Source organism: Phascolarctos cinereus, unplaced genomic scaffold (assembly GCF_003287225.1).
Source record: "Phascolarctos cinereus isolate Bilbo 61053 unplaced genomic scaffold, phaCin_HiC Scaffold_3;HRSCAF=262, whole genome shotgun sequence".
Classification (NCBI taxonomy): Eukaryota; Metazoa; Chordata; class Mammalia; order Diprotodontia; family Phascolarctidae; genus Phascolarctos; species Phascolarctos cinereus.
Window position 1 is genome coordinate 95,511,444 of NW_027555736.1, and position 16,305 is coordinate 95,527,748.

The 16,305-nt window shown below is 38.8% G+C and overlaps 1 protein-coding gene across 2 annotated transcripts in view; it reads right to left on the reverse strand.

The window, feature by feature from the left end:
• Window positions 1-7,307, reverse strand: part of FHIP2A (FHF complex subunit HOOK interacting protein 2A) — a 46,326-nt gene extending 39,019 nt beyond the window's left edge. Inside the window, exon 1 of one of the 2 annotated variants that reach the window (XM_078151042.1) lies at window positions 6,962-7,307. In XM_078151042.1, the coding sequence (XP_078007168.1) occupies window positions 6,962-7,006 (45 nt within the window). In that variant the 5' untranslated portion in view covers window positions 7,007-7,307. The remainder of the gene's footprint in view (window positions 1-6,961) is intronic. The other variant, XM_020988140.2, reaches the window with a different exon arrangement.
• Window positions 7,308-16,305: the final 8,998 nt, after the last annotated feature.

Below are 16,305 nucleotides of genomic sequence, written 5' to 3' on the forward strand. Positions count from 1 at the left end.
AAGAATGAAACTATATCAAGGGAACTTTCTACTTTGGACTTTAAAATATAAAGCAGTACTATTTCCACATCAGCAAAAAAGAATATATAAAGCCAACTAAGTAAGCAGATTAAAGGTAACACTTTCAGAGACATTTAAAACTAAGTCTTTCCCAATTTGTGCTGTACTAGATATTAAATGAATATCACATATTTTAGCAAATTGTCATTTTAGAAATATACCTATGTTACTTTATGTCACAATTTTATATTTCAAAAGGATATTTTCTAGTTCTATTGTGAAATTTATTTCAGGGCATTTTAAGGATCAAAATCGCCTATTTTCTTTCTTTTTTTTGATGAGGCAATTGGTGTTAAGTGACTTGCCCAGGGTAACAGAGCTAGTAACTGTTATTTTTTTACTTTTTACTTTATTAAAGGCAGAGAGCCTGTCAGGTCTGACTTAGAATGAATAGATTTGATAGCTACAAATTTAAGACTGATAGTGATTCATTATAATCCTGAACAGAGGACCCAAAATTTCATACTATTTCTGTTGTTATTTTTAGGGAAACTAATAAGTATAAGAATTGCCAGAAGGGACTTGAAATTGGAAATACCAATGCCTAAACAAATGCTAGACTAAACAGTATGTAAATATCCAACTATTTCCCCATATTTCCAAGTAAAAGAAGAATACATGCTTTTAACAAACTATATTTGGTTATTCACACATATAAGTACAGAGACACACATTTTTATCTGTGTGTGTGTGTGTGTGTGTGTTTTCTTACATGAGAAGCAGTATAGTATAATGGATGGAAAAGTTAGTTTCAATCCTTATCTGACTCTCTAAGACTATAAATTACAAATATAGTCTAGAACGGCATTTGTAGAAGGAGTTTCCTTATCAGGGAGTTCCCCATATCAATGAACTTCTAGGACCAGTCTCTAGGCCTACTGCTATTCATATGCCACTCAACAAAGTAGGATACCTATTTGTGACCTTTTTATTATTTTAAAATCACTTAGCATGAATATAAGACTGAAAGAACACCCTCGGACCAACTTCTATACTCAAGAGACGGATCATAATAATACTTTACAATTATGTTGTGTTTTAAAGTTTGTAAAGTACTTTATATAATTTATCTCATTTGATTCTTACAACAACCCACCTTGGTGAAGTGTTATTATTCTCCTCAATAACTGGGAACTGTGGATCAGAAGAGTTAAACGACTTGCCCAGCATCCTATGGCTAGTAAATTTCTGAGGCAACACTTGAACACAGGATCATCCAAAGAAACCCTTCAAGTCAGCCTTATAGATAATTCTAACAAAAAAAGCAGGACTTGCAAATGAATTGGATTAGAGTGAGGGCTGTTCAAAGCCACCAGCCTCACTTTCTCCTCCAGGGCCATCTGAGTCCACATTTTGACGGCTGAAACCTACCTAGTTTTCTTAGGCAAGGGTTACCTTGGGCCTGGAGGTCACAAGTGGCCCTCTTTTCACTCAGGCTCTCATGGATTGGACAACATTAGGTCCCAGGAAAGCACCACTAAATGGCTACTTTTTAGGTACTCCAGGCTCAGAGTGAATGTACATAGTAATTGTTTCTCTTTTGGCCAGAAACCCTGAGGGTCTTCCCCTCCCAGTTGATTCTTTTAGGTGTCATCCCTTGGCTCACTTCTTAAAAAGGCCTATTCTCTGAAATTCTCAAAGTGAGAACCTGAAAAGACGTTTAGCTTAAAAAGGCTACTGCATCCTGGGCCATCTCCAGTCGTCCACATCTATATCTACTATACTGGACCCAGATGCCTCTGGAGGAAAAAGTGAGGCTGGTGACTTAGCACAGCCCTCCCTCACTCTAATCCAATTCATTAGCAAGTCATGTCATCATCTTCCTGAAGTTATGGTCCCCTTTGAAAATGAAAAGAGAAACCACAACAAAAAGTAGGTCTTAAAAATATTTGCCCATAATGCATAACTTCTATTATCTTTAGTCATGCCTTTTCTTTTTTCTCCTTCCTACTTCCTCTCCTAACATTAGTGATCTAAAAGAAAATAAATCTATTCAACAGAAATATGATTTCTACAAAATCTTTAAGTCATTAAAATCCTTTATTAAAAAAGAAAAACATGCACATGGGAATGGTGCAAATAAATAAATGCAAGGAAGATTGAGGATAATATGAGGAACATTGAAGTGTGAGACAAATAAGGGAAAGATAGAAAGGAATAGTAAACTAGGGAAAAATTAATGTTGATACAGGCTATTCTTAAATCTTGCTTTAGGTTGATACCTACTTTTAGAAAGATTTTTCTTCAAAATATGCATACCTCCCTAAATAATTTCAGTTTCATCAGAAATATAAGTTGTGTGACAGATCTCAAAATTTAGTAGCTAATACAGAAGACATATCTAGGTTATTCTTAAAAATTTAGTCCTTTTGTTTCATTTTCAAATCTTCAGAGAGATTTAGATTTAGAAACAGATTTAGAAAGAATGATAGATGAATCAAAGGAAGTAGCAGTTGTCTCAGATCATTTTAACAATGTAACTCAATCTTTTTACAGGATGGGCCACTGAGAAATAAAGAGTTCAAGACTGGGCTTCAGCTATAATCAACATGGACCATGTGTTTGCTCTGTAATACCCCTCTCCTAAGAATGAGATTTGAAATAAGAAACTTAATTTTAAACAGAAAGTTAAAAAGGTCCAAATAACAGTTTGTTTTCAATTTTAAAATAAGGGGTTAGTAAGATGACTCCCTAGTAAATCTACCTATTCCATTGCTAATCCCCTTTGGACTAAGGGTAGTACATTTTGTTTTGCAACTTGACTACACTGATCATATATCATAGTTATCTGTGAGGTGTCTAATGTGATCTCCTCCCCCTCAGAACTGTCTGTTTGAATGCAAGAGTAGTAAATTAGAAATGTGGAATCAATCACTGCATAGAAACTTCAATTCTTCCACTAAAAAATAAGAAGTGTGATTAAGAAAATATCTTATTTTGGAGTTTAGCTTTATCCTATCAACTTCCAAACATGGGGACTAATGGTGAATAATCTTTTATAACTTTTCCTTAAAAAAAAAAAGGGGGTTTCCCTCAGGGTAATAAACACATTCTTGGCTTTGATAACGAGCACATATGTTTAATACCAATGTTAAATGATCTATCCTGACCAAACAGTTCTTCAAAAAATAAAATCATTCCTACCTTTCTTTTCCTTTGTGCTATTCTCTTTTCCCCTTAGCCCTTACCATCCTCCTCTCTCTTTAAATACTGTCAACCCCCTAAGGCCTAGATCAAATCTAGTCTGTAGAAGGTCCTCATTAACTACCTCAGTCAATGATTTCTCTCCTGCTCTAATACTTATTGTCTGTAGCAATCATATGACACATGCTTCCTTATATTATAATTGAATTGTGTTGATAATATGTCATCTCCTCAATAAGATAATACAAACCTTAAAGGCAAGGGCCATGTGTTATGCTTCTGTTTAACCTCCACAGCACAATTTTTTATGCACATGTTATAAAATGGTTCTGGGGTGGAGTCATAAACATATTTAAGATAGAACAAAATACTGTATTATGAATTTGACTTTTTAAATCCTTGTTGATGTTCAGTCATTTTAGCTGTATCCAACTTTTCATTACCTCATTTGGGGTTTTCTTGGCAAAGATACTGGAGTGGTTTGCCATTTTTTCCTTCTTCAACTCATTTTATATATGAGGAGACGGAAGCAAATAGAATCTCATAGCTTGTGTCTGAGGCTGGATTTGAATTCAGGTCGTCCAGACTCTGGACTCCAGGCCCCATGCTCTATCCACTGTGTGACCTAGCTGCCCTTTTAAATCCTAAACTAATAATTTTGGAGATTATTCACCTCAAAAATCCCTTCTTACCTAGTTGAAGGGAAACAAGATTTTACATAAAAATTGAAAGTAAACATGGTTATCCCCCTTCATAATGTCTTGGGGATATTATCCTATCTGGGGAAACATACTCCTTAAAACTGGAATTAGACTAGCAAGGAATTTAAGGTAAAAGAAGGCAACTTATTTCCCCTTTAGTTGCTTCAAATGATATAGTCCCCAAATCATCTAAAAACACATCTCAGATGTGTGGCATGTAACACTGATCTGTTTACTGGCAATAAACAAAGGATTACAGTTGTATAATGGATGATTTTTACTGGCTCACAGAAGCCAGTTAAAACCAAAGAGGGCTAGCTGGAATTCTGTTAAAATAATTTTTCTTTGTCAATAGATTAATTTTTCCCCAAGATATGAATTTCTCACCTAAATCCAAAATAGGATACCTTATTGCACATTTTAATATAATGATCTTTGCAAATATCTTAGTTGCAACTAAGATAAAATTAAATAAGAAACCTTTACTAAACAAGCAAAATTTCCAGTTCCAAAATGTTTTAATGCATGTTCACAAATTGCTTGATAATTCTAATGATTCAGCAAACAGCAGAAAAATAAGTTGCAAGAGATGGCATAGAATGAAGAAACCTGGAAAGTAATAATATCAAAAAGGCTAAAAATGATTTAAAAATTATTCAGCACAAGCACTGGAAGAAAAACAATACCACTTTCCACTAATCTTCATGAAACCCCTATAATTATACATTTGGAAAGCTGCATTCAGACTGAATCATATCAGAGAGAAACCACAGACAATCAATAGAATGAGCTAAGAATAAAGACTTCTATGAGGAAAAAATATTCTAAGAGTTAAGTTAATGCCATTTGGATTTAAAAGATGACTAAGGAAGAAAGTGAACTAAATATAGTGAACACAATGAAAACTCAGATTAAGATTTAATACAATATTTCATAAGAGGATGGGTAGAGAGAAAGAACTGGGTTCAAAACCAGGAAGACCTGATTTCAATCTGTCTTCTGACACATATTGGCTGTGTGACGCTGGGCAAGTCACTTTACTTTCTCAGGGCTCTAGAAACTCTCAAGGCTCTAAGTGGCAGAGAAGATGCTGAAATATAGTAGTAAAGGGAGTTTCCTCATTTAGGAATTCCTTATATTACTGAAATCACCATTCCAGTCCCTATTTCTTATCCTATGTTAATAGAATAAAATTTTAAAAGTGCAAAGTTGTTCAGTCTACAAAGAAGCAAATTCTAATGAAATCTAGTATCACAGAAGAGACAACACTGGCTAAAAACATTAACACTAAACTAATAGAAGTTCTATAAAATGTTTACATTCCTAGGCCCATATTAGTTCCTAAGATCACAGGGAAAAAGGACTGTTGATTTCTATAAACAACCTGAAGGAAACCAAAGAACTCAATATCATAGTGATAGTCTATGGATGCCAACATTTGCAATTACAGAAGTTAAGATAAATAAAGGCAGAAAACTTGGGCCTTAGGATAGACTTAAATTTTATTAGGAAAAAGGGGAAGAAAGGTTGTCTTCCACCCTTTCCAAGTATAACTGCCATACATAGCATCCTGAAAAGATGATTTGAAACAATGGCAGATCTCTTATTTCCAATGACCTGGAATAATAAACCACAATAAATAAAAATTTTTTAAAATCCTTGCTATTCTAAATTGACGAAATTTTAATTATCTTTGGAAGGATCATGTTAATTAACTAAGTGAGGTGAACACAGAAAACTAATAAATGTACACTATACTTGAGTTTTAAAATCTATCCTATTTTCTCTAGCTTCAATGCCATTCTTAACTGCTAAAAGTTTCCCTCCTTCCTGACCTCATACTGTCCAAGTTTTCTCACAGTACTTCCAATAGAGCTAAAATCAACACCTGTCTGTTTAAACTCTCACTTGACAAAAGTATGGTTTTTAAAAAATTTTTATTTTGTTAATGAACCTAATAAAGGGATTATAACTATTGGAAAGATGACATTGATAATTAAATAGCCTGCCATATGACAAACGCAAGAATTATGAACACTATTTTTTAAAAAATCAACATGGAACTAGACTATTAAAAACTATTTCAAGTTGCAGAAGATTAATCTAAGCGTTATCAGCTTTAAAATAAGGCAAAAAATATTTTTAAAAAATAAGGCACTGTTACATTTTGTGTTCATTTACCCACTTCCCTCTTCCTATTTATTAGAGAGTATCTCGTGTGTGTGTGTGTGTGTGTGTGTGTCTGAAATCCTGAAAAAGTAAACAGAATTGCTGGATAAAAGAAAAGATCCAGGAAAGGCAGAAGACAAGGAATGAAACAGATGGCACTGGTGAAAGCCTAGGTATTGTTCAAATCCATACTTCATTAATACCCCGCTCCCCACCCCAAGCCCCAATTCAGAAAAGCAAAAATCAATCAAGTGCACCTAAGGGCCTGGAAAAAAAAAGAAAAAAGCAAAGAGCCAGTAGGGACTTATGAAAGGAGCCGTTCTCAACTGGGCCCACAAAGGTCGGGGAGCACAGCGAGGAAACATTTCCTTCTTCCTTTCAAGAAAACCAAAACAACCCCTGGGGTCCGGTTCTTTGTTTTGTTGGGCTCGGCCCGGAAGGCTGTTTCCAGGGGAGGGCTAACGGTCCAGGAAGCCCAAGGGTGGGGATGGGGGGGTGGCCCCTGCCGGGCCCAGGTGTCAGGAGGCCCGCCTTTGCTTAGATGGAGGAATAGAATGGGGGGCCCCTGGCTGAGCCCCACCTCCCGCCGCGCCGGACGCAGAGGCCCCAGACCCGCAGCGCCGGGCTCGGGGCCACGAGCCCGGATCACCCTCTTCTCCTTCCTTCTGCCCTCCCCCGCCATGATTGGGACCAGCGGCACCAGCCCCGGGGAGGCCGTGATGGACCCCGGCACCTCCAGGGTGTCCTCTCCGCCTCCGGGAGGCCTCCTCCGCCGAGCCCGCGACCCTCGCGGGGACCCCTGGCCATTCCCTCGAGTCCCGGGCCCGCTAGGTAGGCCCTGCGCGGATCCCCGGCCTGCCGTGCTGCCAGCGACCCCGCGGCCTTACCGCCTCCACGGCGTGCTGCAGGATGGACGTGAACTTGGAGAACATCCTGTCCCGGGACTGCAGCAGCTTCTCCCGGGACGACCTGGAGAGCTCTTCGATCCGCCGCCGCCGCCCCTGCTGCGGCTGCCGGGGCCGCTCCAGAGTGAAGGCCGGTGCGGCGCGGGGCGCGGGGCGGGACGAACGGAGCGAGGGAGGGAGAGGGCGCGGGCGGCGGGGGCTCAGCGGGGCGGCCGGGGAGCGGCGGGGATGGGGGGCACTCGGGACGGCCGCCGGGGTACCCCCTGAGGCTACGGCTGGGCAGACACCGTGGCACTGCGCTGACACCGCTCTCCTTCCGCCTGCCGCCGCCGCCGCCGCTCCGCCCTCCCAGGCCGCCAGGGGGCGCGGCCGAGGCTTCTCTGCCCCGCCCCTCCGGCCCCGGGAAGGAAGGGAAGGCGGGGAGGGGGGAGGGGAGAGAGGAGGCCGGCGGCGAGCCCGGGATGCTCCAAGCCAAGGTGGGAAAGAAGAACCGATCCAACTTCATAGGAGGCGCACGCAGATCTGGCGAAGTTATTCTTTTTTTTTTTTAATTAAAAAAATAAAATAAAATCAGGCTGTTAAGAAGACTGGAATCTGTCTGGAACGGTGAAAGACCACACGACAGTTCTTGGCACGTGGTCTCCCCCATTAGAATGTAAGACCCCTGAGAGCAGAGACTGACTTCTTGTCTTCGTGTCCCCAGCACTTGCCACAGAGCCTGGCAAATAGTAGGCGCGTAATAAATGCTTGTGAACTAACTAGTAAGTGCTCGACATGTGTCAAGGATTGAGTTAAGCCCAGAGAATACTAAGAAAGGCTAAAATGCGATCCCTGTCTCGAAAGAGCTTGCATTCTAATGGAAGGAGGGGAGGTTTGGAGACAGCTGATGAATATGTACTTAGGAAACGTGAACTAAATATGTGGAAGGTCGAGTTTTCATTCATTTAGTTTTACTTTTTTTTTTAAACCGGGCTAGCGAGAAGCCGGATATCTGAGATTGTGTGAAGGCCCACATGTTCTGGCCAGTATGTCAGTCAACCAACATTTATTAAACACCAAGCTATGAGCTAAGTCTTCGGATACAAAGGAAGACCAATAAATAAAATAAAACAAAACAAACAGGATCCTTGCTCTCCAAAGAGCTTTCCTATTAATGGAGGAAACAGAGTGTCAATATGTATATAGGAGATGTATATGTAGAAGATAGAAGATCAAGTATAATAATATAAAGGGCAGAGGGTTTTGAAAGAGTTTTCGAATATTGGTCTTTTAAATCATTGCCTTGGGAAAAAACTGCTCACAGAAAAGAAGGAAGTTGCTAAGAAGTAGGTCAGTTTTGTTGACAAACATTACAGCAGTGATAATACAATATAACAGGGTCTTGAGGATAGGGAATGTAATCAGTTAAATAGAATGGAATGCAGAAAATGGTTACTTTGTTTCCCAATCAGGATGTGAAAAGTTTAAATGTAGTGTGAAGGTCTAGGGAAGAAGCCGAGGTAACATTTGTACGGGGGAGAGGCAGTAGAGTGACTATTAAGTAAAACATGCATATCTTCATGGGAAGTATCAAGTATGATATTTGGAGAATCCCTAAAATAGATATAAAGGTCAGGTCTAAGGGAATTTATCCGTTGAGCTGGTAAACAGAAATTTTCACTTCATCCAGTTCTGTAGAAGTTTTTATTCTTGTATTATTTATTGGTTTAAAAAATAAAACATTTTAAAACACAAAGTTCACAATGGGATGAGAATCATAGGATTCTAAAATCATAGGATTTAGCAGTGAAAATGACCTATAAATCATCTATTTCAACTTTTTCTTTTACAGATGAGAAAACTGAAGCCCATGGAGATTAAATGACTTGCCTAACATCTTGTGCTCTCCATACAAGGTCATGACTGAGAGCTGAGTGAAAATTTGAAACTCTTTGTAATTGAAAAAAAATGAAGGTGAAATGGAAGAAAAGGTCAGAAATGAAACAAGAGGGTCTAAAGTCAAGATATGGGAGAAGAGAAAAGGTAAATAGACCCTGTCTCCCCCCCCTTCCATTTTTATCCCCTTCATTCCTAATTGTGCTCATTTGCAGGCCCATTTGTTTTTAGCTTTTTGTATCCTAAGTTCATAGAGTGAAGTCAGGTTGCCTCTGATGTTATTGCTACTCTTGGCAGTACAGTTGTGTTGACACACAACCTTTGTTCTGGATAATTGTGTCAGACTCAACCAAGCCCCCCTCTTTTTTAAATTTTTTTTATTTTTAGGCAATTGGGGTTAAGTGACTTGCCCAGGGTCACACAGCTAGTGAGTGTCAAGTGTTTGGTCTGAGGCCGCATTTGAACTCAGGCCCTCCTGACTTTAGGGCCGGTGCTCTATGCACTGCACCACCTAGCTGCCCCCTTTTTTTTTTTAAAGTCATATTACTTGACACGGTTAGTTACAAGTACTAACTGTAATTAATTTCCTGCCCTAATTGTTATGCATTTATGTGGCATTTTACATTTACAATGTGCCTTACAACCATTAATTATATGGAGTGGTCTATTTAAAACAGACCTCATTTAGAGTTGTTTGCGTATACCAACCATACACAATAAAATATATTTCTTTGCTTTACAATGACTCATTCTCCATCTAATTTCTAGGTATGAAAATAGACATATTGGGCTAAAAATGTAATTTAGGGAGGTGGAAAAAGTATTCTCTTTCAATACTAATTTTATGTGTATCTTGCTGATATGTTATGATCTGAGGAACAGGGGGGAGGTTTCCTAAACCCTCAAGATATTTGGAGGTTGATGTTCAAAATTTCACCACTTGGATTTTGAGTTCTTTGGCTGGGTATATTATCCTCAACAAAACTGCAAAATGTAATGGGAGAAAACATTCATTAAGTCTTATCCATCATGCGTTTTCTAGGGGAACGTTAGGGAGCTCTCTCTCCTCAGGTGAGAGACCCTTTAAAGGGGTGGGGGAAACTAAGGGAACAAAGACAAACTTTGATTTCTTTTCCATTTTGTCTAAATCTGAACCTTTGTACTGGAAGGTCTCACAACCCACCACATCCCCCTCTACCTGTACTCTACTTTCTCTGGCTATACCCCATTCCTGGAATGTTCTCCCTTCTTTTCTCTACCGCCTGTCTTCCTTCAAGTCCCAGCTAAAAATGTACCTTCTACAGGAAGCCATTCCTAATCCCTCTTAATTTTAGTGCCTTCCCTCTGTTGGTTAGCATTTGTTCTGTATATAACTCATTTATACATAGTTATTAGCATGTTGCCTCCTCTATTAAATTGTGAGCTCTTCTAGGGCAGGGAGGGGCTTTTGCCTTTCCTTTCTTTATATCTCAGGTGCTTGGCACAATGCTTGGCATGCAGTAGGTGCTTAATAAATGCTTGCTGCCTGACCTTTAAATATGCCCCAAAGCCTGGAATTCTATCACTTGCTAGTGAGTCCTTGCTTTATATTAATGTATTGCCTTTCTACATGTACTTTATTTTTTATTTATTTATTTTTATTTTTAGGCAATTGGGGTTAAGTGACTTGCCCAGGGTTACACAGCTAGTCTACATGTACTTTAAAAAAAATGCTTATTGTGCATTAGATCTCTTTTCATTTGTGCCATTATTTAGTGACTTTTCCTTCTTTTACACTCCCTGCATCCATATTTATCGCCTTATAGACCATTGTGACAGTTATTTGGTTATTCCCCTTCCTTTTTCAAGGAGTTTAATACCAGGCTCACAAACTTACTTTCTGTCCTAACTCCTTTATATTCAGGAAATTCAAAATATGTATTAATGTACCCACAAACATATATTAATGTCCCCTCTAGCCTTCCTCATCATCTGTCTCCTTAATTCACATGACCCATACTTTCAATCCATCTCAGCTACACATGGGAATGGTCATGCCCTTGATACCATCATCACTCATGTGTTCTATTTCCATAAAAAAATTCTCTGATCATCATCTCTTATCCTTTCAAGTCTCTCACTCTTCCTATATCTATTCTTTGTCATCCAGCCAATCTATGTTGAAATTCTCTCCCAGACTATCACCTCTGCTCTGCCTTCATTTTCCTTTCATTTGGTTCTTGACCCTAAAGCTAACCAGCTCAGCAATACGTTACTGTCATCTCTAAACTTTCCTGCCCCATTTTCTATTGCTTGCCAAACTTGAACCATGGAATACCTCCCACCATCCACCTTTTCTTTTCCTACTCCTGAATGGCACTGAAGGTAGTCATACAATTAGTGAACCATGTAGATTGGGTCCACTGTAAATTTATATTGATGAATCCCAACTAGGCCTTCACTTATATAGCAATTTAATTTTATTTTTGTATATGGATTCTGTCACAGTGGCTGTTCAAAAACTTTTCCTTTTTCCTGGAGCCTTTCGCAACTCACCTTCTCCCTCCCTCTCAATGAAGTACCTCACCATATACTTTACTAAGAAAATAGAGACTTTTTGTCATGAACTGTCTATCTCTTCTGTACCCCCAAATTCTTTGACATCATTTTCCATTCTCTCTGCCTTTGCCTCTGTGTCTGATGAAGAAGTGGCCCCTGTCACCCCTTGTTGCCAAGGCCAATCACCTCTACTTGTGCCCTTGATCCCATTGCCTTCCAGTTCCCCAAAAAGCTTAAGCTCCCCCTCCCCACTTTCTAGTCTTCAGTCTCTCCCTAACTACTTCCCAGCCACCTACCAACACATCTATTTCTTTCCCATCCTGAAAACTTCACTTAATCCTCCCATCTTCTCAGACTATCATGTTCTATCTCTTTCCCTTTCACAGACAAAATTCTAGAAAAAAAGTTATCTTCTCATATCTCTTCTCAAGGGCCATGTTTGCTTTTTCTTTCTGCAACACTCACTTTCAATTGTTTGGTAGTGATTCTCTCCATTTACATTGTTGTTGTCATTGTGTATGTTGTTTTCCTGACTGTAATTCCCTTCAGTTCACATAAGGGTTTTTTTTTCTGTATACATCATATTCATTATTTCTAATACCACAGTTATATTCAGTTATACATATCACAATTTGTTTAGCCACTCCCCAATCCATGGGCATTTACTTTGTTTCTAGTTCTTTGCAACTGTAAAAAGTACCCCTATAAACAAAAATATTTAGAGCGCTTACAATGATGCAATGCATCTGATTAGTGTTAACCAGCCTTTGACTAGAGGCAACACCAACCTCCCAGGGCAGCCCATTCCACTTTTGTATAGTTCTGTTAGGATTTGTCCCCCCCGCCCCCATCCTTAATTTGTCTCTTGCAACATTGACCCATTTTTCCTTGTGTTCTTCCATTTGGGGCCAAACAGGACAAATTTTAATACTTTTTGTGCATGACAGTGTCTCAAATATTTTAACAACTATCCCGCTTGAGTCTTCCCCGCCAGAATGCCTTCAACGAAAAGGCTTAAGGACCTTCAACCTCCTGGTTGCTCTGTGGAAACTTATTCATCTTTCTCCTAAACTGGGATACCTAGAACTGAGTACAATATTCCAAATGTAGTCTGACCAGGGCAGAGTACTGTGAGTTTACCACCTCTGTATTTTTGGAAACTATGCCTTTCTTCATGAGGTCAAAGATCATATTGGATTTTTTAGCTGCTACATCATACTGTTGCCTTATTTGAGTTTGCGTTCTCCTAAACTCCCAGATATTCATCCTGCTGTGTAATCATGAGCTTCCTCTCATCTCATACTTGTGAAGTCAATTTTTTTAAACCATGTATAAGACTAAGTTTCATTTGATTAGATTTGGTCTATTATTCTGGGCTGTCAGGGTTTTTTTGGATCCTAAATTAGCCAGCCAGTGTGTTAAGTATTCCTCTCAGCTACGTGTCATCTCCAAATTTGTTCAACATTCATCTATGCCTTTATTTTTTATCATAGATAAAAATGATTAAAAGGACATGGTTAGCACACATCCCCTAGAGCATTATGTAGAAAACCTCCTTCTTTAAGGTGACATCAAATTATTAATGACTATCCTTTGAGTTAAGTTATTTAACCAGTTCAAAATCCAACTAATTGTACTGTCATCTAGAAAACATCTCTCTACCTTTTCCACAAGAAGAGCATGAGTTATTTTGTCAAACACTTTGCTAAAATCTAGGTAAATTAAAACTACAGTATTCCCATTTTTAATAACAATACTTCATAATTATGGAATTCCAATACAGATAACTACTGAATAAACATCTACCTAAATGTTCCATAGGCATCTCAACCTCTAAAGGTCTAAAATACAACTACCTCCCCCTCCCCCACCCACCCCAAACTCACCTCTCTTATTTGCTTATTTCCATCAAGGGCATTACTATCCTTTCAGTTACACAGGTTGGCAAACTCACAGTCATCCTCAACCCTTCACTTTCACTTGGTCCCCTCCACCATCTAATTAGTTCCTAAGTCTTGTCAATTCTACCCCACCCCAAACACCCATAACATCTCTCATATCCATCCCCTTCTCTCTACGCACACAACTATTACCCTGGTTTAGGCCCTCATTACCTCCTAACCCAGGGGTGGGGAGTCTGTGGCCTCAAGGCCACGTGTGGCCTTCTAGGTCCTTGGGTGAGGCCTTTTGACTGAATCCAAGTCTTACAGGACAAATCCTTTTATGAAAGGGATGTCCTAACCAGTCTCCCTGCTTCCACTCTCTCACAGCTATCAAACTGATAATCATAAAGCACGGTTCTGTCCATGTCGTTATCCTGCTTAAGAATCAGTAGCCTTGGGGACAAAATACAAATTCCTCTACATGGTCTGTGTCCTATTTATTATATCTTTCCATAATGGTTTCACATACTTCTCCCTCATACATGTTCTGTCTTAGCTAAATTGGCCAACTTGCCAATTTACAAAACATTCCATTTCCTAACTCCATGCCTTTGCAAGGGCTGACTCCTGTGCCAGGAATATCTTTCTTCACTTCTACCTCTTAGAAGTTCTAGCTTCTTTGAAAGCTCAACCTCAAATGTCACTTCCACTCAGCCTTTCCTGTTTCCCCCAGTTGGATATACTCTGCCTGCCAAAATTACTATGTATTTACAATGTGTATCTTTTGTACTGACTTGTCTGGGTACATGTATCACCTTGGTATAATCTTTCTTTGTCTCCCCAGCACTCACACAGTATTCAATAGGCAGGTAGTACTAAATAAATGCTTATTGAAAGAATGAAGACTCACTTAGCTTTCCCATGCCAGGGATGTACTTCCTCCTCAGCTCTGACTCTCAGCTCAAGTCCTTCCTCCTACATGAGGCCATTCCTGATTCCCCCAGCTGCTAGTGCTTCAACATTCAAATTATCTTGTATCTACTTTTTATATGGGTGTGTGTGTGTGTGTGTGTGTGTGTGTGTGTGTGTGTGTGTGTGTACACTTACTTATTTCCCCTAATAGGCTACAAGCTTTTTGACAAGAGGGACTTCTTTATTTTTGTATCTGCACTCCTAAAAAGGGATTGGCCTGGGTGGACCCAGTCCTTGACCAGTCCCCTATTTCATATATCAGAAACTTAGCATATTGTCTGGCACATTAGTAATTGTTTTTTGTTGATTGATTCTTGACAGAGAGCTGAGAAAACGATACTGAAAGAATAGAAATTTTAATGGGAAGTCATAGATGTGATAATGTAAGAGTATAAAAGGAAGCCAAGGACTGGGAGATTAAGTAGATGAAAGGTAAAGGGATTCAGAAATGGAAGGTAAGAGGGATTGTATTTACTCTGTTTTTAGCCACTGTCCCCAGGGTACAATGTGCCCAGTATCATATTGAAAATGAATGTAAAGGAATGGCTACAAATAGTGTCAGAGCCACATCATTTTTAAAAATCCCATTAAAATTCCATTTCACCGCACATAAAAATAATAACCTTGGGTTTTTGTTCATTCTCTGAATTGAATATGAATATTAAGTAGTTGAAAAGGCATTTATGAATTAAATAGGAATTATACCATTGTTGTCATCCTTAAAACACAAATATTCGATATGCTTTCTATTATTTTCTTGACAGAGATCAGAACAGCAGGAGACTACTTCTCCCCTATTGTAGTCTAGACTTAATATTTATACACTTTAAACTTTGTGGGCCTCAGGGTATGAGGATGGAAGGCAGCCCAGGATGGAGCAATGAGCAGGAACACTGTTCACAGAGTAGGAGGAGGAAATGGTCTATCTATCCCCTCCTGTTCTTCTATTGTACTTGTAATAGGATAATTTCTCTTGGACCTGCTTACCTTCCTCTCACGTGACACTGCTTCTTCTTCCGCACTTATCCTTATCCATTTCATCCTTAACCCTCATCAATTTCTATGCTCTCCTATCATCTCAAAACCTCCTGAAAGTCAAATTTTCTATTCAGCTCTGGTCTTTTCATTAGGAATGCTTAAAAGTCCTCTATTTCATTGAATACTCATTTCCTCCCCTTAAGGATTATACTCAGTTTTACTCAGTAGGTGATGCTTGGTTATAATCCTAACTCCTTTACCCTCTTGAATATCATATTCCAAGCCCTATATATTTATAGAAAGAGAGAGAGAGAGAGATCTATGTCTGTCTATATATGTCTATGTATACCTATATCTATCTATATCATATACCTACCTGTATCTCTAGATAGGTATATATCTATATAACTGTATCTGTCTATCCATCTATCCATCCATCTATCTGTCTATCTATCTATCTATCTATCTATCTATCTATCTATCTATCTATCTATCTATCTCTTTGCAGTAGTTTTGTGTTGAAAGGGAGAAAATATATTGAGCAACAGCTTAAGGAAGTGTCAGGATCAAGTGAAATGTTTTTTTTTCTTCCCCAAGTAGGAGAGATAGTTGGACATGTTTTTAGGCAAAGAAAAAAATGATTAGTTCTCATGAGATGGAATCTAAGCTATCAATAATCATATGAAAAGTGTGCCAAATCACTAACAATAACATAAATATAAATTAAAACAACTCTGATATTCCACTTCATGACCACCATGTTGGCAGAGATGAAAATGAGAATTGTTGAAGGGCTTGCACAGTGTTGTAAAACACTGATACACTAGCTATGAATTGATCTAACCATTCTGGAAGACTATTGGAATTATATACTCAAAGTCACAAAAACGTACAATTACTTGGGGGTAGTCATAGTTGCTGAAAATCAGTCAGTAATTGTCTTGGTCTTCTTAACCTACTTTATAAATCGAGATTCACCAAATCTTGACTTATAAAGTATGTTCTTCAAATTGATTCATGAATTTCCCTTGTCCAATACCCCCCCCTTTATCAAAATTTGGGATCCTATTAGTAAACTGT